The following is a 26373-nucleotide window of genomic DNA, read 5'->3' as shown; positions in this document are numbered from 1 at the left end:
ACCAGTGTTTAAATACCGCGGTACAGGGGTCAGTTACTGAAAGGTTGTTTAATGTAAACCAGTGTTTAAATACCGCGGTACAGGGGTCAATTACCGGACAGTTTTCAATCTCTGCCCACCTTGACGCATAAGTCGGCCAAACTCATACTCAACGGCCACGTGCGGCTCTGATTATACTGCTGGTCGTCCAGAGGATGTGACGCATTTTAAGGGGTGACGCATATCCGACCTGTATCAACAGCGTCTGCGCTACGGGTATATCTGGTTTCATCGATATAACCCGGTGCGCGCATATTATTATTTGAACAGTCTCACCTCTCTCTCTCTCTCCCTCTCTCTCATCGCTGGCACTTTACGGCTAACCTGTCATCATCTATCCACATATCGCGCCGGGCAAAACGACGGCGGTGATGACTAGAGCGCCGGCTTACACTGCTAGCCGCGATTCTGAGTCACGTATTCTCGTTAACGAGAGGTGACTTTATCCGCCGTATGCTCGGTCATATAACCGACGATTTGTATTCAGATTTCCTGTCGAATGGTTTATAATTAGTTACTCATGGTCGCTACTTGTGGATTCGTTTTGATTGTGACTGTTCTACTCCGAGGAGAGCGGGTTCATCGAGAAGCTATTGCGTCTGTTCTACTCGCTGCTCTCCCGCTACAGCTGTGAGGAGAGGGGGATCACCGATAACCTTTGTATCAGCCCAATCGCTATTCCCTTGCCGTTTACACTGAATCTTTTCGGCTTTTTGAACTGATAACCTCGATGTTGAAACCATAATCTCTAATTTGGTTTCGAACGCATTCGGGAAAAATTGCGATCCCGGTTATATATATCTACAGGTGTGCGACTACGTCTTGGCGAACATAAGCAGCCGTCGTCGCGCCTCGCCAACATCTGAAAAACACCGCCAGTACGCGCAGATGACTCTTTCCTTATACTGGTTGGCATTTCAATTACGCATCTCGACGATAGCGATAATTACCGTTAAATCATGATTCCGCGAACGTCGTCCGTCGTCGCTGTCGTCGCAATACGGCTTTTAAAAACTGTCTACGACGGCGGCTAGAGCGAGCGGGGCGCTCTCGACCTGTCGATGAACGCCTGAACACTTCGCGCCGACGATTTATCGCCGTTTAATCCGAGCATTAATGCGATCTTTCGCTGTCGTTCCCATATGGTTCGTCGTCGTCGTTCGGCTGCCGTTTCAATCGAGTGAACTATCGACTGTACATTTCGGCTGCGACCCGGGGAATCTAGAAAAAAATCTAGGACTTGTTATTTTCGGAAACTTACTGAATTTGAACAAAATAAACCTGTAAATTTTGATAACGCTATTGGCTGACGTGTTTCTTATCTGTACGTGATTCAATGAAAAATGAATGAATTGTAACATTCCTGGAAATTGGAAAATAGAATAGAAACTAGAAAGAAATAAGGGGATTCGTAAATAGGCCGAAAATGGCCATCCTGTATAGGGACATTCGAGACGTTGACTAAACTTACTTTAAAATAGCCCGAGGAGACAATTCTGAATCTATTTCTTAATTCTTACAGTATGGGATTTTCTATAAGAATCTGTCGCCGCTGAACACTCATTCTATTCATATTGCGGGATATTATATCACCCGATCTTACATCAGCCCCCGCACTTTCCGACCGCCATATTTATTTCATCGTAAAAAAGAAACAAACCGCCGTAAGGAATAATATCGTCGTCGTCGTCGATTCAGTAAACGCTTTCGACTGTGCGTAATACCGGTCGTGCCGTTTTTCAAGTGTTTTAACTCCGCTCGGCTCTCACTGTCTCTCTCCCACTCTCTCTCTATACCTCCCTCTCTCTCTCTTAATACACTCGACACAGCTGGCGTTTAGACTCATTAATATTGTCATACGCTACAATAGCGTCGTTTATCTGGCCGTAAACTTTCGGATAACGCGCTGTCGCATTAGTTATATTGGATTCGGTCCGTGATTTGTTTTTCCTTTGTCGTCTCGAATCGATGTAGAGAGAGAGAGAGAGATGTAATGGGGAGATTTTATGTATCGGTAGATCCGTGAATTTGAAAAAAAGATTAATGAAATATGGTTGGAATATAGCTGAAGCGTTTGAACTGTATACGCGGAAAAAGTGTAGGATCGATCTTTTTTTTAGGTGGATCTCGTTTTTGGTGGTTTGATATATTGCAATTTTGTTTCGGTGGTTGTTTTTAATCGGTCTGAAAATGTTCGATTAACGATAAAAGATAATTAGAATCGGGATGGATTGTGGAACTGGGTCCAGAGTCAAATTAAACCCACGCAACTGTGGAACTGGTTCCAGAGTCAAATTCAACCCAAACAAATATGGGACTGGGTCCTGCGTCAAATCCAAACTAGTATAGACTGCAGAACTGTCTTAAACCGAATCCCCACAACTGCGTCAAAATGGCGCACTTCTTTCGACCAATGGTCGCGCGGAATTATTGTTTTTGGTCAACACAAAAAACCACCGGAGTTCGGCTCCGATGACAGACGGATTTCACATCACCCACACGGGGCTGTCGCGTTATTTCTGTCGACGTCTGTAAAGATTTTGATAGATTTGACCAGGGTCTGCTGCGGGGCTATAACAATATCGTCGCCGTCCACTCGCTCTATATATAAACTATATACGCGCCGTATCACCACCGGAGAAAGCGCGTTGACAGCATGATGCATAACGACGAGCGTCGCGGGACCGGCGCTTACAATGCACGGTCCCGGCAGTTGTAATTCAGAGCGCCGTCGATCGTTTTTATTCGGCTATACGCGATTTCCGACGATGATCATTTACGATTCTCTGGAGAAATCTTTCGGATTGCCGCCGAGCTCTGTAGCTCTCTCTCTCTCGGTATCGTATCGAGTCGGTATACGCCAGATATACGCCTCAGACATCAGAATATGTTTTTTTTTCTAGCGATCGCTATAAAGCTTTCGACACCATCTATCAAAAGCTTTCGTGATGTCGGCAAACGGTTTTTTTTTCTTTTTACGAGGCACTTTTTTCCATCCGTTCGTATCCGTTCGCGTCGCGTCGCGTCGGTGCAGACCGTGATAAAATCCGTACTTTGTTGTTGTGCTTTTTTTTTTGTTCAATCGAATAAGCTCGTTTACGAGGGCTGCGAACTGTGGCAATTCGACGTGATTGTCCTACCAGATACGCTCGCGAGAATGGCGCCGAATCTTAAGGATAAATGAGTTGCGTTCAAAGGAAAGGAAAACTTTCGATCGTGTAGTTGAAATTCTAGGTTCATTTCGCTTAATCCTTAATAGAATATACAAGATATTATAAAGATTATCATTATTATTACTATTATACGTTATTATCTAACCTATAAAATTCAACTTATGTTGAAGATTAAAGCTGATATGGATATATAATGTTAAATTGATCAATTCGAAAGAACTTAAGTTCCTAACTTGTCTATCTCCACACCTGGGAACGGTTTAATTAAAAGTCTCCCGGATTAGAGCGTTGGAAATTGATTTATTACTACGATCGGGACAAACTTAACCGGTATCTTTTGAACCGGATCATATAATCGTTATTCTAATCTATAGTCGGGAAAGCTCTCTATTATGTAGGGATACGTAAATTTAGATTATATTCAACGATTTCGAACGAACTTAACTTAAATCGATACAACGGACGTTCTAGCGGATTCTCTACGCTATATTATGAACGCGTGCATAGAAATTCGTAAATATTCGATGCCGACTTCTATCAGATTCGCTGATACGATTATACCGTGGTTAGGAACATATATATAGATAGGTAGATAGGTCGGCGTATATAGTTTTGAGAAGCTATGTAGCCGGTTCGTTATACCCGGTACAAATACACTCACCGCGGCGCACACGGCCGATACGACGACGGTGAATAACAGTGACGGGGCACCGAACGTGAATTGATCGATTCGTTCCGCCGTATCAGCCATCGCGGGAGACTGACTGAACGAATGATCTATGAATGGGTCCACCGTTGGATATGTGGAAATGATTTTCGTTTTGAAGTTGTAATTAATCACGGCGGCTGCGGCGACGGCGGCGGCGGCAATGCTACTAGCTCGCTCGCTGGGTTACGCCGCTTTTTCACCGGTCGGTCGTTAAACGCTCGTCTCGTGTACGAAGCCGTGTCCTTTGAATCGAACGCGACGACGGAAAATATTAGTTTCCGAGACTTTGATAAGAAATGATAAAAGTCGGTCGCGGATTTCTTTCAATTCGAAATTTTGCGCGTAAGGAAAAAAATCTATGAATATTCTCGGCCGAAGATTACTGGTTAAGACTTTTGCAATCAGTTCGTACTCTTGATTTGATGAGCTTGCGCCATGCGTGCCAATTAGGGAAATTATGATTAGTTACTAAAATGACGACCTTCTCATTCTCAGTAACTTCTACGATTCAGTAAAATTATGATTAGTTACAGATGACGACCTTCTCATTCTCGATAACTTCAACGATTCAGTAAAATTATGATTAGTTACTGATGACGACCTTCTCATTCTCGATAACTTCGACAACGCGGGCACGAAAACCAGGCTCGCATCGCTAAGTCGGTATCGTCGCTGCTGATGGTTTTTTTTTTGTACCACGTTCATGATTTGCGCATTCGACTGTGACCGCGTAACAGTCCTCGATGACACATGATTTATCACGACGTGTGCCCTACGAAGCCCGTCGAACAGTGTACGGAAAGTGTACGGAAGCGTGTAATGGCCGCGCGTATGCATCTGCTGCAATCGCGAGCTACCTTAGATTCTATTAGGGGGTCTCGTTGTTTTTTTGTGAGAAAAATTGTAGATGTTTCTTTATACATAGACGAAATGTGTATATTAAGATAGAAAATAGCGTAGAGTTAACGGAATATTTCAATTCCTAGCCCAAACGTTTTTCAGGTCGAATTGGGCCTAAAAAGGTCGTTCTCATCACGAGGATCGAAATTTTATGCAAATAAGGTCGCGTATTGATTTGCGCGCGCATTCCGAAATTCCGCTGATGAAAGACGCCGCCGTCGTCGACGAATAGAAAGATTCACAATCGCGCTTTGAAAATGAATCGACAGCTAAAAAGCGCCGATATCAACGATTCCGATGATACGACGACCCGCGCGCGTCTGCGTCTAATTGAATTCGGTTCGTTTGAAAGCGGTAATTAAAACAATTAAACGCCCGATAACGTCGACGGTTGCGATCGCGATTTCGAAAGTAGTCCATTTATAGTCTATTGAAATTATCGATAGGATCTGAAATCGTTGATTTACTGACGCATAGAGACTCAATCAGACTTCAGTTAAACAGTTCGCTTGACACTTGCGATGATTCTAAATTTCGTCGAGTTGGTGGCAAATACCGAGTAAGAGTTTGTGAAATACAGTAGACTCTGTCTCTTACTGCAGTAAATTTGGGACTGGTAAAATTCTACCCAAAGTCGGGGTCAAATACTGAGTAAGAGTTTGTGAAATACAGTAGACTCTGTCTCTTACTGCGGTAAAAATTAGACTGGTAAAATTCTACCCCGAGTTCGTGTCAAATACTGAGTAAAATTTTTCTGAAATTAGTTTGAGAAAAAAAAGTTCAGACTCAGTCCCTACGATTAAACACTTTCTCCGCAAACTTTCTACAAGTAGATTGTTTTCGCTCGGATTTTTCTTCTCAATTCGTAACTGTTTACGTCTGGAAGGAAAAATCAATTACCGGTTTTCACCCTAGACAACATCATTAACAACAAATTAACGCGCGTTCGTTCTAAGTCCTTGGAAACTTTCGTCCGCGCGACCCCGACGGAGAAAAAAACCGAGAGACACTCTCGCAGACCGAGTAAACAACCACCGTTGCAAAAAAAACGACCGCGCAAATAACAAATCGTGCGCTCGGATCTGTCACGTAAAACCGTCTGGGTCGCATTAGTGCCTCACCGCGCCGAGCAATCAAGGTTCGTTAGGGGAGAGGGCAGAAAAAATGAGACAGCGAGGCTCGTGTCCTCGCTAGCCTGTCCGGCCGCCGCTGCTGCTGCTGGCGACGGAGACTTCGGTGGCGGTTTTTTCCGCCTATTTTTGTTTTCGTTGAGCAGGCTGGTCAGGTGTGCGTCGCTCGAGCTGTCTAATTAATCACCCGGTCTGTTGTTGACCGCAGGAAATTTGATCTGAACGCCGCCGCGTGCCGTCGCGCATTTTGATACCGGGCTCGGATGATGATGATGACGAGATGATGGAAAAATTCGAGTCGAGGACACCGAATTCAACGAGGCATACTTAATACACCTCTTCGGACACGGCGACGACAGTCACCGCGGTGCATGTTTAATTAGGGTTTGTCTAGGGAAAAGAAGATAGCGATATATACCGGTACACCGCCAAGGTGTTCTAAGTGACTGGTTCTTTTTCTCTAGCGTTGCATATGTAAGTGATCGTTAACCGAACTGCGATGATGTTCGCATTCAGTTAGTTATCTTCGATCTGCAGCCTGCAACCGTTTCAACTTCTCACATTCGTCGCTGGACGATCGGTTTCTTAATTTTTTCAGTGTGCTGAAAATGCTGTCTTATAATATCTGGTGTTTGTAGTTCATTTTCGATTAAAAATCGTCTTCAGGCAATGTCCCGAAGACTAGCGAAGTGTGGACGACCATTTCTTAAGATAAGCTAATGAAATGTCAAAATGTATCGGGTGAAGCACTGAACACATGTGAAAAGTGTGGGCGACCGCTTTCCGAAATTGTGCCGATACTATAACGTCCGGTGTTTACCGTTCATTTGAAAATGTCTCTGCTGAAGTTCAGAACACATCTGATATCTAACCGATCGCTTTTTAAGAATTGGCTGATTAAACGTCTAGAGATATCCATCGTTCGTAAGCCTTTGCAAATGTACAGCTCCGAAGCCGTGGTGTCCCAGCCGTTAGAGGTATATTATAAAGAAGTGCGCAGTATATCCTGCCGGCGATGCTAGTTCCATTTCACTGATCTTTTAATGGTATCGCGTCGGTGACGATATATCACGACGACTCTCTCTCTCTCTCTCTCTCTCTCCCTCGTAGCTCCATCCCACACGCCGTTACGTGACTATACGTTAATGTCAAGGTCGCCGGGACTCGATTAATAAGCGTTTCGTCGTGAATAGCCGTTCAACTCGCCCGCTGAACGATGCGCGCCTTCCTGTGACTATGAAAATCATTACACGCGGCTCTGTTTTTGTTCCGTCCGCTTCCTGTTGGCAATAAATAGCGTATCGTATCGGTTCTGAATCGTTTCTCGGATTCAAATATTCGTCTCTTGTGGAGTTTATAATATATTCATAAGTATAGAACTTGCATACAAGTCTTGTTTCTCGCTGCCAAACTCAGTTTTCAGCCCAAATTCGGGGTAAAGTTTTGCAAGCTTCGCCGAATTAGAGATACTTAATCTCTTAAACTCGTACTCGGTCTTTTACGCCAACTCGAGGTCGAATTTTTACCAGTTTCAACTTAACCGTAGTAAGAGTCAGTGTCTACTGCATTTCACAAATTCTTATTTGATATTTGACTTGAATTTTTGCAGTTTCAACTTAACTGCGGTAAAACGCGGATTCTATTCTGTTAACTCTAATTCCGCATTTGGGACTATTTAATAAGATGTGGTTAGAATTCAATCAGTCCTGACTCACACGAGTTTATGACAGCCCCACACGATTGAATACGCTAACCTATACGTGATAGTAAGAAAATGGTTTGTATCTGCATCGAATATTCCAATCGACCCGACACATACACACAAGCCTCGCCGGCCGCCGCCGCAGTTGCTGATCTACCCCGGCTGATCGGCTGTTGATGCAAATCGTCGGAAATCTCGGTAATGGTCGCATTGTGTTCGTCGCTGCGAGAATTGTGATTAGCATCGCGTGCATGCGCGTTTAACCTATCCGACACGACTATATTATAATTATTACGCAGAGCGAAGGTCGCGCTCCGAAATTCTCGACGCGCATGAAATGCTACTATAATTGTCGATCGGTGCTGTCGTTAATTTCGTAAAGTGACTTAAGCGATCCTCCAGAAATGATTAGGGACGCTGAGTACTCGGCGATGTTTGCAACGGCAGCGGCAGCGGCGGCGGCGGCAACGTCTTGGCATCAATTTCAAGATTGCAGTTCGGTCGATTAAGTAGTCCAGTCGCGTGCGCGTTCCCGTTGTAAGACAATTCGTCGCAAGAGACCTCACATATTAAAGTCTCTTTGTTGTTTGCGCAAACGCGGTCTAATACGTTTCTATACCACGAAATACATTGCTCAGTTTGAAGTCTTGATTGAGGTCTAGATGTGGTCTTATAATTCGCACGACTTAAGTCTTAAGTTATCAATTATCTGGCCATAAGTTGTTAGCTTGGACACGACCAAAGAGGGCTTGGACTAGTTTTAAGCTATTCCGATAATAGAGCCAAAATTCGATCAGACCGCATTTTGGTGGCGCCATACTTCGAAGACCTTTCCAAAACATTAAAGTATTTCGAAAGGATTTTCAAGTACTTTCCGAAAAGCTAGACTGTGCATGAGCAGGAGATTTGAGATCCTTGATAAGAATTCTCCGTTAAGTGGACACTTCAAGGAATCAGTAATCTATTCTATTCGCGAAGGAGAAAAGACGATGCACCGTATCTTGTATCGAGAACAAAAAAATGTCCGAGCCGAGGCCAGCGCATCGTCGACAATGCTATTAAGGGTATTTAGAGCATAAGTAAGGATATTCGGAAGAAAGATTTGATAAAGGCTTTTTATTTCTCTCCGTTGACGCGGCTTAGCGGTCTATAGTTCGGACGCCCGGGCTATATAACGCGCAATTAACGCATCGACCCGGCGTATACCCGCTTAAATCTGTATTCGCCGAGCGATGTTTACCACCGGCGCTAAATCCGCGTTGACCAGGAAAAAGCATTAGGGTTTACACGACGCGCGAATGGACCGGATTAAATCCATCGTTGCCGCCGCCGTCGTCGTCGTCGCCCGATCGATATACGGCATAGAAAGCATCCGGTCACGTGTCGCGTCTTGGTCGGGTGTACTAAGTTCGCCGTATTTTTCGAAGAAGTCTCAACGAGGCTCATTTGTCGGTGGTACTGTAAGTAGCTATTTCACGCGATATGCGAGAGGTAAACTTTTTCGACAACACTTAAGTCAAGGTAGGCGCTTTCGTCGATATTCCGTCGTTTGAAGATGGTTGTTTGTAACGTTAGTCTGTTTGCCAAAGTCCTCCGCCCGTCGACTGTAATATCCATTTAGAAAACTATGCTGTTTCCTGTTTATATCTGTTTAAAAAAACTACGATATTTTGTCGATGATACTCGTGCGATACACGCGTATACGATGAATGATATAACGAAGGCCCTTTTTATCCCCGCGGAAAACAAAATGTCTGGTATATTTTCAACGACCTTGTCAGGTATCAATTTTCGCTATATCCGGTATCTATATATGCAGCGAGAACCCGCACCCTTTTGGCCGATTAATATCATTTATTATATGAATGAAATGTCTTATTTCCGGCGTTTGGTTAGTGGATTTTGAATTGAGAAATGTCTCAGGTGAAGTAGTTGGCGACCATTGTTTGGAAATTGTGCTGATAAAATGTCTAATATCTGTTGTTTGTGGTTCCAATTTCAATTAAAAATGTTTCCAATTAAGTGCGGAACACACGTGAAGTGTGGGCGATCATATAGTTAGGAAATAGCGCTGCTGATATTAATGTCTAATGTCTTGTGTTTGTAGTTCATTCCCGATTGAAATTGTGCCTCGTCTCGAAACGTCTAGTCTGGTCTTTGTAGTTCGTTTCCAATTGAAGCCGTCTCAAGGTGAAATTCTCAACACCTCGGTGTTCATTTTTCGAGATCGTGCTGGAGTCTTAATATGTCTAGCGCATGTCTAGTTCATTTCGACGTTCATTTTTAATGAATTGGTCCAGGCGAGGCCCTGCAACTTCGGACGTACCGTGGACGATCCCGCAAGCGTTGATAAATGCGTGTCTAATATCTTATACATATAATATCGTATTCAGCGAACTCTCGGCGGCTGACCCGCTTCGTAAGTTCCCTTCTTATGAATCAGGCCACCAGACAACGAATTTTCGAAGCAGGGGGGTACCGAATCGTCGCGATCGAGGCGCGCCTCCGCGAACGTACTCTGTACTCACTCAATCTCCAGAGTTGGGTGTGACTTCGTGTCGCTATGACAACGACAACGACGACTGCTATATGTTAATAGCGTTCTAGGGGAGGGTGATGAGATTTTCATTCCCCGGATGATGGAAAACGCCGAGCGCGGCGAATTTATGGCCGCCGCTATTCGTGCTGGCGCGGATCCTCCTCGGCGGCGAGTCACACGCGGCGGATTGTGTCCGATAGACCGCTTTGAAGAGGAGGCAGAGATAGCGTCGTAAAAATGATGTGTGATGGTGATTTTGCAGTATGCCAGGTGTCGACGGCGTGTCGAATGTCTTTATTTAGCGGTTTGTTATCTTTCGTCCTTTGTCGCCCTATACTTTCCCCCAAGCTCTCCAACTCGCCATCGCTCGCATCGAGCCCCGATAAATCATTGATGAAAACTTAATTGAATCTTCGGCGACTTATGTCCAAATCAGGACTCATGTCTAAACGCCGTCTCGAGTTTTGAGACTGATCATTACTTGATAGATTTGCCTTTTTAGAACTAAGATAGCCTTAGACATTTCATAATAATGAATTAAGTTAAAAAGTTGTTTAAAGTCCGAAGGCTGATCTTTATTTAGTAGATTTGCCTTTTTAGAACTATGATGGTCTTAGACGGGTCTCAAGTCGAAGTCACGACCGTACAACCGTGGCTCTTTAATGTATAAACGTAACGTTGTCTTAAAATGACTGAACATGGCTTCTCAAAAGTTGTTTCGACCCAAATTACAGCGAAATTTAAATTGTCACGTGTCAGCTATCCACCATCCGTGGTTAACTTCAACCAATTTTTAAGCAACTGGCCAAAAGTCTTAGATTGTTACCACGACCGCGCATGACGGGCCTCTGTAAATTACGGTTTTTAATCGGCTATATACCGTACGCCGTATTTTCAAACATGAGAAATTATGCAGGAAAACATTTGACGAAACGAAACCGCCTTCAATAAAGCCACGACGACGCGCGCGCGATGATATTCATAGAAATCTCCGGGAATTCTCGCATCGCTATCGTTTTTAAAGACGCGATTGAACGAGCGAGCGCCGGACGATTTATCATTATTTTTTCTAATTTCAAAATCGCTGCTCTTTCTTTCTCTCTCTGTTGCTTTCATTGTCTCGTCGAGCTGCTAGCTGAAATAAAAGCTCGAATGATCGTACTCGGCGCGAGGTGATATTAAATTTCAGTAACGATGACTCTGTATAAAGCCAGCCCCCGGTCGCCGTTCGCGAATGATGAACAGCTTTTTGATTAATTCGCCCCGCGATCATTATTCTTCGACGACGATCTGAATTCGCTTTTAAGTAAGGTTTGCGCGCGCGTGGCCATTCCCGGTTTTTTTGTCGATTACCGCATCGCAACCTGGCTTCACAGCGTTCGACTCTTGGGAAGCCAGGTCGTGGGTTCGAGCCCAGTACACTACCGTAGTCTTCTCGGGCAAGACACTTATCCTCATTGCCTCTATACACCCGGGAGTAAATGGGTACCAAGTCTGATAGATGACTCCTGAGCGCCTATAGTAGCTGTTCGGATGTTAATTCTCCCCAGGGAGAGATGACTGATACATGTTAGAGTTTCATAAATGGCTGGGGTATTCATATCAAAAATTGTAAAGTGCTCTGAGTAGCTTCGCTGGATAAAGCGCTATTTAAGACACTTATTATTATCACTCCGAAATCTAATAATTTAAGAGCAGTCTTACTATTTTGACGCGCGTTTGGACTCTAGTTTCTCGACTATCACGGAACGGAATTTTTGACTCGAGGAACCAGCGCTTTCCGATTCAATCGGACAATATACGCGTCATCGATCGTTGTGTACACACAAGCTCTCTGACAAGAGGAGACAAAAAAACAATCAAAGACCTCTCGTCTGCGTGGAGCGATCCGTCCCGTTCTCAGTCAGTCGATTGAGTTTGTTTAACTTCTCGGGGTCTACTCGTCTCGCACGCTGCAATCCGTTCGCCGGCTGGCCGGTATCATCGGCTCGGGTATAATAAAACAGTAAACAAGGTTATCTCGAAGATGTCGATGACGTCTGTTTTCTCAGCGCGATCCGCGTCGTCGTCGTCGTCGTCGTGGCATTAGCGTTTATTATCGGCAAACATCGGCCCCGGGTCCCCGGGGGAACGGTCGTATCGGCGCGCACGTCGTCCGGCTAATGGCGTCTCATACGCGGCGTAGTGTGTAACTCTGTGATCGTTCACCCGATCTGCTGCTGCTGCTGCTGCTGCTACTGCTGCTGCGGCTGCTGTTGGTGTAAACAGCAATAACGCGAATCGCCATCGTGTACGACGATGATTTATTGAGACGTTTTAATCATTTAGAATATGCTACGATTATAAGGTCTGAGATCGCGAGGGAGGTTGGGTGCGGGTTTTGTTGGTGGGGGCAAAAGATACATTAGGGATAAACAGCCCGCGATGGGTGTGGTGAGTTTGTAAGGGAAAGATGATGGCTTTGTGGAGAGAGGATTATGTAACTTGAAGAAGTGAGATAGTTTGTGAAATGGAGAGAAGAGAATGGGCGTGGAGGGGGAATAGAGACTGGAGAAGAGGGAGAAAAGAGAGGAGAGAAAGAGAAGGATATTTGAGAACAGTTGTCATTCAAAAATAAAATACAGGCAGCCCCAATTAATAACCTCCATTTTGAAGGGATACGGTAGACATGTTGAAAGGCGTGTTGAAAGTGCATCGGATATGACGTCATACGCGTGACGCCTGCTCCTGTGTTAAATCGAGAACGATCCAAATTGTTCCGTAAATCGAAAACGAACAAAAATCGCTGGCTGAAAATTCCAGAACGAACGGGGGATGGTGTCGCGTTGTCGCGGTTTGAAAAAAAAAACTCGCCGATTCATTTACACGTTTACAGCGAGAACCGGGTTTCAGTTACGCGTTCGCGGCCTCAGATCTTCGCGTCGACTGTTTGCGATAATTGACCTTTTTGATGTCGTCGCTCCGTTCGACGACGAGGTAGATATCGATCCGTAAAATACATAATTTCGAATAACCGAAACGGTGGTTTGTTTATTTTTTCGCTCGCCCGTTTCGCGATTAATGCGCGAATATACGTAACGCCTATCGATTCGAACCGCCATCAAAGCCGAATTTAATACACCGTTTCATAAACACGGCTCCGCGCAGCGCGCGTCGAGGCACCCGCAGGCCCAAACATATTCAAACAAAACAAACGTACACAAACCCGCGCCACCGCGACCGTCTAAAAATGGATCGTCAATAAATCGATCCATATCGAATTCGTCGTCGTTGTTTGAGTGTGTGTGTATGGAGATCTAAATTTTTGAATGAAGTTGACTGCCGCGTAGATAACGCGAGTTGAGGGTATTCGGCTTTTAGCATGGCGTTCATCACACGGTTTTTGGATAAGTTTTTGAATTCGTAATTCGGTGGGTGTCGTGGGTAACGCCGTTTTACGCCCGTGCCATCCTGTAAAAAATCCACGAGATTAAGCGATAGTCTTTCCATATCATCAGGTTCGATTCCCTGCGAGGAAGGAACGTGGGAGTCAGGCGATGCCATCAGGTTCGAATCCCTGCGAGGGATGAACGTCAGGCGAGATGCCATCAGGTTCGAATCCCTGCGAGGGAGGAACGTGGCTGAATCTCGCGGTGCCACCACATGCCATCGACAGACGGTTTAAACCCGAATTCAAATTTCACTAATGTATCTAGGAAATACATTGAATTGAAACGTGCCAAAGTTTACCCTAAAAACTAACGCACAATGACTGGTACAGCTGACGAGGGAGTCAATGCATCTATATCACTGTCGCATTGTCTATTTCCCATCCATTGTAACAGAAATAGGTGTGGCCCTGTGGAAATGGTACACACGCTCACGCGTACATCTCGTTATGATAACGTTTATGGCTTACTTTATATCGTGTTCGCTTTTATCGATCTTTTCTAACCGTGAGTTGCATTACGAATATTCGATTTAGCTTAATCCCTACCGTAATTGAAGTTTGATACTTCGCTTTTGCGTGTACAGGATTCTGTTGTTTGTAAATGCCCAATAAAGCTTCTTTTGTTCGTACCCACCTCTGATGTACAGCTGCGCCTCTGTCCCGGTGACAATGACGCCCTTCTAACCCCCTCCCACCCCCGTCCCCCTATTCAATCGTAAACCAGCATACCGATTATCGATTTTCGGTTTATCTCTTGTGCAGCGATTTTGATACTACGCCTCATTAGGCGTCGACGTCATCGATCTGCAGCGAGCGGGAATCATTCGGATTGCATCGTCACCGCTGTCACTGTCGGAGCGACGGCTTCTCTTCGATCTAGACGGTTTCGGCGACCTGTATTCCGCATAGGCGTACCTCTAATCCGTTCGACCCTCGTCGGGATTCGAACCTACGACGGCGTCCGGAGACTCTACCGCGTTCGTCCATCGACAACCAGGGATTTGAACTCAGCATCTTGAGAATCTGCCGCCTTCGACTTTTGAACGGTATCAACCCTCGCGTATCGAAACAGATAATAATATACGTATATACATAATTGGCATCAGAACAGAACCTTGCCGCACTCCTTTCATTACCAGTCCATTCCGTTGTCGATTTATCGTCGTTCGATCGCTTGATCTTTGAATTTGATGAAAATTCGCGACGCAAACGCGGCGCGGGTATACATTCGAATTTAATTGGTCTCACAACGGCGGGACTTCTTGTCGTATACTCATTTCTTCCGATGGCTCTTTTTTATCGTCGATGTTAATCAGCGATCGGACTCTTTGATTTTGGAAAAAAAATCGTCTTGTGTTGCGCACCGCGTGCGATGTAACTCACAGCGTATACATTAGTATACAGTTGCAGCGGTACATTTGGGTAGCGATTTAATTGGTCTCAACGGGGCCAATTTCAACTCCTTTCATCTCACGATCTAAATCAAGATTCGCGCTGTCTTTCCGTTTTCGAAAACTTTCAAGTCGACTCGTATCGCCGGGGTTCGTCCCCGGACATTCGATTCTCGCTATCGTCAATCCTCACACACGTGCTCAGAACTTCACCTGAGACACTAATAATTGAAAAGCAACACTGCAAACACCGCAGACATCAGACACAGTTTCTGAGAACGTTTTCAAAAAGTAAACCGATCGTCAAAAATTCATTTGTGTTCGGTACTTCACCCGAGACATTTTTAATCAAAAATTAACTTCAAACACCAGACATTAGACGTCTTATCGGCACGCTTTTGATGCGAAACAGAACCCACTAGGATTTGCGCTGATATCGTGAATCTCCTGGCTACTGATCGGCCGAACACAAAAGCGTATGCCTTATAACACAGCCTTGCCAAACACCTTTCTCCTTGTTTCTCGTAAGCCGACTGTTAATTACCATTTCAGCGCAGTAATTCGATCTTTGGCTTCGACAATCCAATACTACAGATTTCAAATCGATTCCATTCCCTTCGTATTTAAATGTGCCGCGACGAAACCGGTCATCCCTTTGAGACGGCGCGCGTTCGAATATATCGACTTATTTATTTATTGTCTTGTCGAATTCGGGTCGATCGCGCGCGTTTTAAACGAATTCCGCCATTTCGATCGGTTTCGCCGAGATGCTTTGTTGTGTTATCGCTTCGAACCAATACTCTTAGCGACACCCGATAAATCCGAGATGCATTGTAATATATACATAAACACGAAGCGAGTTTCTGTCATCACCTGCTCGATCGGGTATCGATCGTTTTTCGATTGGTTATCGATTATCGATCGTTTATCGATTTATATGCATCACGCGTGTATATACAACTCGTGGTGAAATTTTACCAGTTTATCGAGGCGTCAGGGACAGAGTCTACTCTATTTCTCAAACTCGGTATTTTGACATCAAAATTTTATGAACTCTTACTTGATATTCGCATCCAGAATAAATAGAATTTTCCAGACTTAAATTAACCACAGTAAGAGACAGAGTCTACTGTATTTCACAAACTCTTACTCAGTATTTGACACCAACCCGGGGTAGAATTTTACCAGTCTTAACTTTACCGCAGTAAGAGACATAGTCTACTGTATTTCACAAACTCTTACTCAATATTTGACACCAACCCGGGGTAGAATTTTACCAGTCTTAACTTAACCGCAGTAAGAGACAGAGTCTACTGTATTTCACAAACTCTTACTCGGTATTTGATACCAACTCGGGGTAGAATTTCACCACAGTAAGAGACTGAGTCACGAGGAATTCGAATAATCTACTCGTTATTTGACACGCCCTAGTCGTGTAAACTAATTTCGAAACTGAATTGTTTCGAAAACTCTGGGGGTCTGGCTCTGCGAGCCTCCAATGTCGACGTCGAATTCCTGACACGAAACAGCGACATCTCATTTAACCCCCACAGCACCGCCGCTTTCGACGAGAATATCTCCCGCTCGTATAATGACGGGACTTCGAATCCAAATCATCGGAAATTCAATTTCATTTTTGAGACAGATGACAGAGACAGAGAGCGAGGGATGGAAAAGAGATCGCCGGCTCACCTCCGCGCGTCGTTACTTAGAGGATAATCAACGACGCCGTCGAAAATCAAACCTCGCGTCTTGATTCGAATTTTTGCAGGCTTCGTCAACTTCGTCATCGTCTCCGCTGAATGATGCGTCCCTTAATCGACGAACTCAGTCTATATACACGCGACACGGGGACGGCAGAAATTTGATTACTTTTCTCCGAGATCGTCGATCGCTCGTCGTCGTTTGTTTTACGCGCAGAAATTCGATCGCTTTCGCCCTGAGTTTGTCGACCTTCGCTTCGTGAGCAAACACGCTACCGATCGGAGCGAGCGAGCTCAAATCGCGGACACCATCAATCACCCAATGACGTCATCGAATCGACGCGCTGATGCGGGTAATACGGCCGCGATCGTAAAAACGATCACAACGATCACCCCTATGACATCATTAAATTGATATCGCGGTAATTAATCTTATGAGTTGAAAAGACGAGGCCGACGCCTCCCCAAATCCGGCATTGTCAGATACCGATGTATAGTCCCTTAATCATCTTACGACATCACCGAATCGAAGATTATTCACAGCTATGTTTTTTGGATGCGAGGTAGAATTCATGGTGATTCGATGATGTCCTAGGTTGATCCAAGTTGCAGCCATCTATTACGGAAGAATCGGATATATAGTTATACTAAGCAATTTGATGATATGAAAGTTGAATCTAAGTTATCTTTCAAAGATATATCTATCTATCGCTGGCAATAGGGAGATTTAAAAGCGGCCATCTTTTACGGAAGAACCTTTCGATCCGGAGCAGACTGTATATAGCAAGCATTTCGACGATGTCGTGATTTAGGAGTAGGCCGTCTTGCAACGGTATGGGGTCTATCTTCCGCGGAATTTTTTCGAAGGAGGAACTTACTTGTAAATCCTATACGACCTTTACCGATGTTAACACGCTTCCAGATGATTAGCCTCATTTGCTATAATGCGACCTCGACCGCGGCGGTTGGCGCTAGCTCGGCGAACGTCTCAAGGCGGGTCCGCTGATTCGCGCGCGCCGCGTCCTCGCCATCGTCGTCGTCGTCGTCGTCAGTCGTAACTTCGTTGGCGCAAAAATCGAATCCCGAATCAACGAAATTAGATTTATTAGGGATCATGAAGAGAGCGCGGGTAAGTGCGTTCGATAAGACTCTCACGATCATCAAACAGTCAGCGCCCTCGTGGCTGCTGTATATTTAAGTAAGCTCGCGTGTGCGTTGCTTATCAGTGGTCTGGGATTCTAGCCATTTTTAGGGCATATTTAGATAAAACACGGAAATATAGCTCGAACTATCGGGATGATGTTAAAATCCATGGAGCCGGTTCCACGGTCGAGACTTAAGTCGAAAAATTGTCTTTTACTTTCAAGACTGGTCTTAAGTTGTTAGATTTGTTTGTATAACTTAAATGGTCTTAGACTAGTCTTGATCTTAAATACATATCTAATTTTTCGTGTATTTTATCGATACTTTACGAAAGAACACGCAATAGCTTTGCTCTTGACCACCGCGTAACTTTTGTCAGGGTTAAGAAAATAACATACCTTTCTGTAAGCTTGTGGTATCCCAATATTCGTATAAGTGGTTGATCTGATTTTCATTCGGCGACTTGTCTCTTATAGATAAAACCACCCACTCACCTGCGGGAACGTAACAGTGGTGTTTGATTTTGAAATCGCGAAGTACAGATATATAGTTAAGGATGGATCGGTCGAATTAACAGAATTAGTTTTAGCGACATTCATCACTTAAAGCGAAAAAGCATTTCCTTCAGTCGTGTTTAAGATAAGAATTTTCGCCGCACTCGAATTGAAATATTTCGATAGGTCGTTACTATATTCAGCACCGATGTTTTCCTAGCTTCGGCGCTGCTGCAGTTCGACTGTTTTCCTGATGGCCTCTTCGGAGACCCCCGCGTCTTTTAATTATACGGCAGTTCTCTGCGATGGCTGTTGTCTCGGGTCGGTGACTCACTCGCCCGCTCGCTCTCGAATACACGACAATCTACCCTTCACGCGAAATGATGGACGAGTTATACACGAACCGTTCACCGTTACAGATTACTGTTACTCAATCGCGCGCTATACACTGTACCATTACATCGGCATTCGTTTTTATCTAATTTCCTCTCTCGACCTCTTTCTACATCCCTCTTTTGACCTCTCGAATTTCCATTCCCTATCTTCCCCTACCCCCTCTTGACCTATTTTCTCTTCCCTTATCTTGACTTTCCTCTCACGACCTCCACCCCTCTTCCCTCTCTTGACCTCTATTCCCCCTCCCTCTCTTCCTCTTCCCTCGCTTGACCTCTATTCCCCTCCCTTCTCTTGACATATTTTCTCCCACCTCTCATGACCTAGAATCACTCTTCTCTCATCCTTTTCTCTCGCCCTCTCCCCCTCTCCTGTACCTTCACAGCCTAAAGACCGTATCGTTTTTCTCTATCTCCTCTACCCCAGCATGGGCTAGACCGACGTAATAGCGTTTACAACCCGTCCCTTACTCCCTTTCCCTCCCTCTATCCTCCTCGCTATCTATCCCTGTTCCACCTTCCGCTCGAGTCTCATTCCCTCCCCTCTCCTATACATATTATATACTTTATCTACCGTATATACTTCGGTATACTTCGCTTCACTCCCCCTCTCTCTCCCTCTTTCTTACATCCCCCAATCTCTACAATCTCTGTCCGAGCTCTTTATCGACCATCGGATTGAATTCTAGCAGCAGCAGCAGCAGCCGCAGCTGCAGCAGCCGCAGCTACGTCTACATAACTATCCTCATCGCGCGCGGCTCGAGCTCGGAACGGACGCGAATCGATTTAATCCGAAAAACTAATCGCATCCGAATCGATTTGATTTCAAAAATAAATTGATCGAACGCGCTGCGCGACGACGAAAACGAATCGCTCGACCCGACGAGAATTAATCATTTTTATTTGCAGATTTGCGCGCGCCCCAACGCGATTCAAACCCCTTGTATCGAGTAGGCCGTTCCGTTTGACGTGTGCGTCCGGGTCTTATAAATCATGACATGTATTTAACTCTGAATTCTAACCCTGCCATTGGTGTTCTTTGTGTGGGTTTAATTGGATTTTCGACCAGTTTCACAGTAGTTGTCTGGAGATATCTGTTTAGATTTAAGAATCGATACATTTTTATGGTACATATTTTGGAACTGGAACCGCTAAAGATACGCCTTATTTGACTATGGCCCGATTAGAATATTTCACGGGTGTTTTAAGAAGACCCAGTTCCACAGTTGTGTGTTTAGGTTGTCTCCGGAACCAGTTCCACAGTTGTATACAGGTTTAATGTGACTCTGGACCCAGTTCCACAGTGTTGGTCTAATTTCATTATGGACCCATATACACAGTGTTGTGGGCTGGTAAATATAGCTGGATCAGTCTAAACGATTTGCAAATTTTGACTTTCTTTTATCCAGCAATGATTTTAAAAAAAATTCTTAAATTCCTCGATATTAATGTCCCCGTTTATCGTCTCGTTGCAGGGTGCTTCCTCGAGTTTGGTCGTCAAATTCGCCGATACTGAAAAAGAACGTCAACTACGCCGCATACAACAAATGGCCGGACCACTCGGTTTCCTGAACCCGTTCGCGCTGTCTCAGCTCAACGCGTACGGAGCCTACACGCAGGTCGGCCTATGCGCCGCCGACTATGCCTCGGTAAGTTTCAATTCATCGTTTGCATTTTCTGATATGTTTATGTTCCATCGAACGTCGAGAATGGAGAACGGCCGATGCTACTGCGGCAATCGAGGATCCGCCAGGTTCGCTAGTAGTTACTCGGTATTCCGCGTTCAATTTCTACTATAATTGCGATGAAGATTGATCGAGCCCATATTCGGTAGCTTAGAAATTCGATTACGAATTAATCGCTCATCAATTAAGTATACTTTTTGAGAGGGGTTTCTTTCTGGCATTCCCCAAATACCAACCATGTATACGTCGAGCCTTCGAGGCGGCCATTTTCGAAGCTGTGTCATTGGAACCACCGCGCGCCGGGTTGATGGTCGACTCGCGTGGTCGATCATTCAGAATATACCCGAGTTCGTTAGTCGATCGAATCAAACAATGGCGCGTAATTAGCCCCGGAATCGATCTGTTCTCGACGACGGTTCATTCGATCACCATTACTCGGACTTTAAACACGTACACGCGCGCTTAGACGTATCTCCCGCCGCGAGGTCCGAGACGGCTTCGAATTAATGAAAATTGCGTCTCCGTCGCTCGAGGAATATATCTAAGAAGTCGTCGTTCCCGGCGTGGGAATTGACGCGTGCTGGCGGACGTTCCCGTCGCAGCCGCCGGACCAAAATTCCGAAAATTCATTAATCGTGTAAATAACGATGATCGTAAATTCGTTTATGTTCGTTGACCATTGACGAAACACTCGAGAGTCCGTATTGTGTAACGAGTTTATGAAACCCTCCCTAAAACAGAAATAGGCATCCTCGTGTTTCCTTGAACTTAGTTCGACGTTTCGACTACATCTTTGAAATCATCTTCAAAAATGCGACCTTGCTCGCGCGGCTAAGGGTCGTTAGTTGACGAAATCAATCTTTGATTTTTGTAAATTTGAATATTTGAAATCTTACCGAATTAGACGGCTCAGATTCGGATTTCATCAGAATACACGTCATCGTGTATGTAATTAACCGGTATTTTGAATATTTGAAATTTAACGGCTCTGGCTCGCAATTCACGGCATCGTTCGCCATAAGTCAATCGTTATTTCGATTAGATTCAAACATTCGAAATCTAACGGCTTCGGATTCGAAAATTCGTTCTCGGCATATACACATACGCATAAATATATATATACACGCGTTTATATATGAAAGTATTTCGACGCTGTGCTGCTCCGGCAACAACACGCATTAATAATTCCGCTAGATGTTTCTGTATTTAATGCACGCTCCCCGGGGACCGGCTATTATATCGTATACACTCCGACAAATCGCAGCGTTGCGGGTCCCGTCGAGATGCGCAACGCTGCATAATTGTTCGACGTGATCGAACCAAACGCTTTCGAGCGCTTCCCGGCTGCCGGTCCCCAGCGGTATTCATTCGCCGGCCTAAATTCGTCGGTTTTCGGCGAAAACGGCGGCGCCGTCCCCGGCGACCGCGCGCGCGCAGTCCCGACAGCATTCGACGATCCCTTGTTCGCCGATTTTGCTATACACGGGTTGGGCTCGGCGGTTTGAGTCTCGCCGGTTTTGTCGATTTCGTCAGCGAGTTTGACAAGGTTCGCGGTCTGCGTGGTTCAAAGCAACGCACGACAAGGACACGTCGCAAAGATGTGCAATGCATGCAGTCTGGCAGCAAAACTTGAACTCCTCGACCGCCTGCACCCTTCTCGCGAGCCGCCTCGACACGACCCCTTCTCGAAATAGGTCCCGTTTTGTGGAGACATGGTTTGCACCGGTACACCGGGAAAATTTTTTTCAGAAAGGACACCAGATACGGCTGAACGGCGAAGGCGTGGTTTCATAGGACTGTAACAGTCTTGTGTAACCATGAGTTGTCCTGAGGTTGGTACCTCAGACATGCCTTGAAACAACAGCATATGAAAAAAACTCCGTTTTTCGTCACGACCGCGAAACCGCACCTGGCGTTGCGCGCGGCCAGAGTTCATTGGACAGTGGTCTGCCCATCTCAATAAACACATCTTTCGCCCTTTCATCGCTGTTGACAGCTAATGCCAGAAGTGGTCTCGTCAACGAGCAGGAGAGATACGGGTGTACCCGACGTCGCCGCCGTCGTGTGTATAGCTTATGTATACGTGTCTACTCGCCTGTCTATGTTAGTGTGTGTGTATTGCCGGCTTTTCGAAGAGAAATTGCCGCCGGGAACCCGCGTGTAAATTGCATTAGCTTCTCGTGTTCGGCTGCGACGTAAATCGTGTTGACAGCAACCGGGGATATATTGGCGCGGTTACTGCGCGCGATAGCTGACTGAAAAAAAAAACACGGAACAAGCATCAGAACCGCTGGCTGCCGCGCCGAGACGTATATGTATAGTTAGCGCTTGTTCGACTCTGGGAACGACGTTCGTGACAGCGCTAAGAACATATTGTATTCGTCACGGTTAGTGAAACTCGGGCCACGCTGCAACGCTACAGTGTTTGATGTGGGGAAAGTAGCAATAGGGTTCGCATGGGTTCTCTCGGTGAACCGCTCTCCTCGCACCTGTAGCTGGAGAGCGGCGAGAACAACAGACGCAATAGGTTCTCGGTGAACCCTCCTCTCCTCACAGCTGTAGCGGGAGAGCGGCGAGGAGAACAGACGCAATAGGTTCTCGGTGTACCCCTCTCCTCACAGCTGTAGCGGGAGAGCAGCGAGTAGAACAGACGCGATAGGTTCTCGGTGAACCCCTCTCCTCACAGCTGTAGCGGGAGAGCAGCGAGTAGAACAGATGCAATAGGTTTGCGATGGACACACCCGCTAAAATGTTCGCTGAAGATCAGCGCTGCAAGGAAAAGACGGCGCGCGCTCTGTGTCGCGAACTGTTTGAGAAAGAGCGCCGAAGCGCGCGCTGCCCGATTCCTCGCGCTCGATCGCTGTTCGCAGACGGCCGCTGCCGTGCCGGTATTAACAATCCGCCAGATTAGCGCTAGATTATACGAACCGGTGACGACGAATCGACCGCTTCTTTTCGAACCGAGCCGACTGTAAAACGGATCGAAGAAAAAAGAACCCGAAGAAAGAAAACACGGCGACGTAATAAGGGTGAGTCGTCTGCCGGTGCCGGCGCGCGCGCGCGGGCTCGTGTGATCGGATATACTCCACACGCGCTAGTTCATCTTTTCTTTCCCCAGTAATCCCGGCGTCTCGTTCGTTGTCACGGACGACGAGCTTCATCGCCCGTAAATATAATCATCAGCGCGGCGTTAATTATCAACTCGTTAATAAACCTATTTGGCAGCGGCGGTGGCTGTGGCTGCTGCTGCTGCGGCTGCTGCTGACGCGGACCGCGCTGCGTGATGCACGCCATCTTCGTCAGCAACAGCGACATCGCTGACATCCCACGTGTCGTTGACTCATCATCAGCGATTACAGGATCCACCGAGAACCTTTATTTATGATATCCTAAGACACGAACGAAATTTTCTCAATTAACTTAAAATCACTGCGACTTTGAACCACCTGAAATTTGACACGTACTTGAGCCTGCGTCAAATTGGCCCAGCCCAGACCCGAGTCATGCTGGCCCGCGTGCCTGACGAGGTTACTGTGGCAGTCGAAGATCCGCCGGGTTCGCTATTGCGCATTACGACGCTTTTTAACGTAGAATTCTTTTGAATTGTATCCGTTACCGGGTTCTTATCCAATATTCAATCTAACTATCGTGTCAAAGTTTACAAGAATTGTCATTATCATCAATATTGTTTACAATATTTGGTGCCTCATTCAATAAAAGTAAGGCTTACCATAAGTTTCAATAAAAAATAGGTTTTAGGTAGGTTGCTTGACCTTCTAAAGAACGGTAGAAATCTCAATTATCACAGATCCACAATTGGCAGGTATCGGTTTAGGTTTGGAGTAGGAATCCTCTACATCATCATCATTATCCTCGTATATAAGTTTCCATGGAAACTGCATCAGTTCCGCCGCGGTAGCCGGCCGCGTGTGTTCTCGTCGCACAGCGAGCGGGCCGGTGAACCGTGACCGAACCGACCCGGCAACAACCGCAGAAACGACGCACCGTGAAATAACCCGACAATTCGCATTAACCTCGGCTTCGACCTCGTCTCGATTGCGTACGCGGGTCCGTGTACTGCATCCCCGCAGCGCGCTTCTGGAACACTATGGTCGTCAACTTCAGCGAGAACCTAAGTGTCTGATGTACCGCAGTCGGGTACACGGGACTGTAGAATGAGGTAGAATGTTATGGAAACAACCACCTCCACAGAACTGGACGAAGGTGTCCGCTTACCTGGAAGTCATAGGGAAAAGTCAGGGAATCTTCTTCTTTATTTCTTTTTTTTTAGTCGGGGATTTTTCGGGAAAATTTGTTCAAAAAAGCTTAAAATAGGGGATTGGTCAGGTAAACTGGTTGAGATTGCTATAAATCGCGCGTAAAATCAAACAGTTTCCGTCGATGTCTTACGTACTCGACTGTGTTAATTGATCGGATTCTTAGCGGATCAAGTCATGGAAAAAACAACGCGTGCATGTCGGGGAATAGAATAGTCAGGCAAAAGCCGTGTAAAAAACAAGTCGAATAAAAGTGGCCACCCGGAAAAGCAACCGTTTCGTTATTGCTCTCGTATATCGGCGCGTTTGTTTTGCGTGACGAATATGATTTGAATTGTAAATTCGAACAGAATGGAAATACAACGGTTGAAACGGCGCTGCTTGTCATTTACATGGAGATGATTCCGCGCGCATTACCGAGTTGCCTGGTTAATGTGGAAAGATTGCAAGGCTAAGAAACCGGCGTCGTGGGTTCTTTCGGCCAACCCACTATCCTCACAGCTTTAGCGTGAGAGCGGCGAGTAGAACAGACGCAATAGGTTCTCGGTGAACCCCCTCTGCTCACAGCTGTAGCGTGAGAGCAGCGAGTAGAACAGACGCAATAGGCTCTCGGTGAGCCTTCTCTCCTCACAGCTGTAGCGGGAGAGCGGCGAGTAGAACAATTATGTTCTAGGTGAACCCCTCTCCTCGTCATATCTGTAACTGGAGATCAGCGAGTACAAAACGTTCCATCTTACCTGTTCAGGAAACTTTTCGTCGCAAGCGGGCTTTTAAGTACCCGGACACGGACTCTTCTCTCAGCGTGGATGTCGGCATGATTAGTCGCAACGGCTGCAATAAGCAGGCAATAAAATACGTTGCTAGGCGATTGTTCCCGCAGTTCGCGCCGGTAAATAGTGTTCTTTGACATACGACCGGCTGGCAAACAGATTTTATTCGCTGATAATTGTTTTTCCTTCCTTCCCTTTTTTCTAATGGTTCGATGTTGAACTAAGGCTATATATATATATATATATATATATATATATATATATATATATATATATATATATATATATATAATTGCCGAGAGGCCGAATGTTGGGCCTCGGTAGTAAATACGACAATACTGCGATGAAATCTGAATCGGCATGTAATCATAATTTTGCTGAATCGTTGAAGTTATCGAGAATGAGAAGGTCGTCATTAGTAACTAATCATAATTTTACTGAATCGTTGAAGTTATCGAGAATGAGAGGGTCGTCATTATAATTTTGCTGAATCGTCGAAATTATCGAGAACGAGAAGGTCGTCATTAGTAACAAATCATAATTTTACTGAATCGTCGAAGTTGGAAGACAATATAACCGCGTGTTGTTACTGGCGCCTGATTTTCCACGACGTGTTCGATAAACAGATCACGATTCGGCTGAGACGGAACATTATAAAAACACGGTGTGTTTTTGTATTATTCGGCACTTAGAGAGACCACCTATACAGACGGCCTGATAATCACGAACGTGTTATTTTATAACGCAAACCACGCGACCGCCTTCGCATATTAATGTCTACTTGACGGCAAAAAAATAAATAAATTTCAAGCGGAATAAAAAATTTCCGAGCGGCTGGTATCGAAAACGTCGACGACGCAATACCCGAGGGCGGCCGGGCGACTCGCTTATCTACG

The 26373-nt window shown here is 45.5% G+C and overlaps 1 protein-coding gene across 1 annotated transcript in view; it reads left to right on the top strand.

The window, feature by feature from the left end:
• The window catches only part of LOC141914101 (CUGBP Elav-like family member 4), a 259996-nt gene that overhangs the window by 212406 nt on the left and 21217 nt on the right, over positions 1–26373 (top strand). The window contains exon 6 of the mRNA XM_074805375.1: positions 20221–20364. Within this exon, the coding sequence (XP_074661476.1) occupies positions 20221–20364 (144 nt within the window). The remainder of the gene's footprint in view (positions 1–20220; positions 20365–26373) is intronic.

The sequence above is a fragment of the Tubulanus polymorphus genome, chromosome 12 (assembly GCF_964204645.1).
Source record: "Tubulanus polymorphus chromosome 12, tnTubPoly1.2, whole genome shotgun sequence".
NCBI classification, from domain to species: Eukaryota; Metazoa; Nemertea; class Palaeonemertea; order Tubulaniformes; family Tubulanidae; genus Tubulanus; species Tubulanus polymorphus.
Note: the sequence above shows the minus strand (reverse complement) of the source record. Positions and strands in the feature narration are given on the sequence as shown.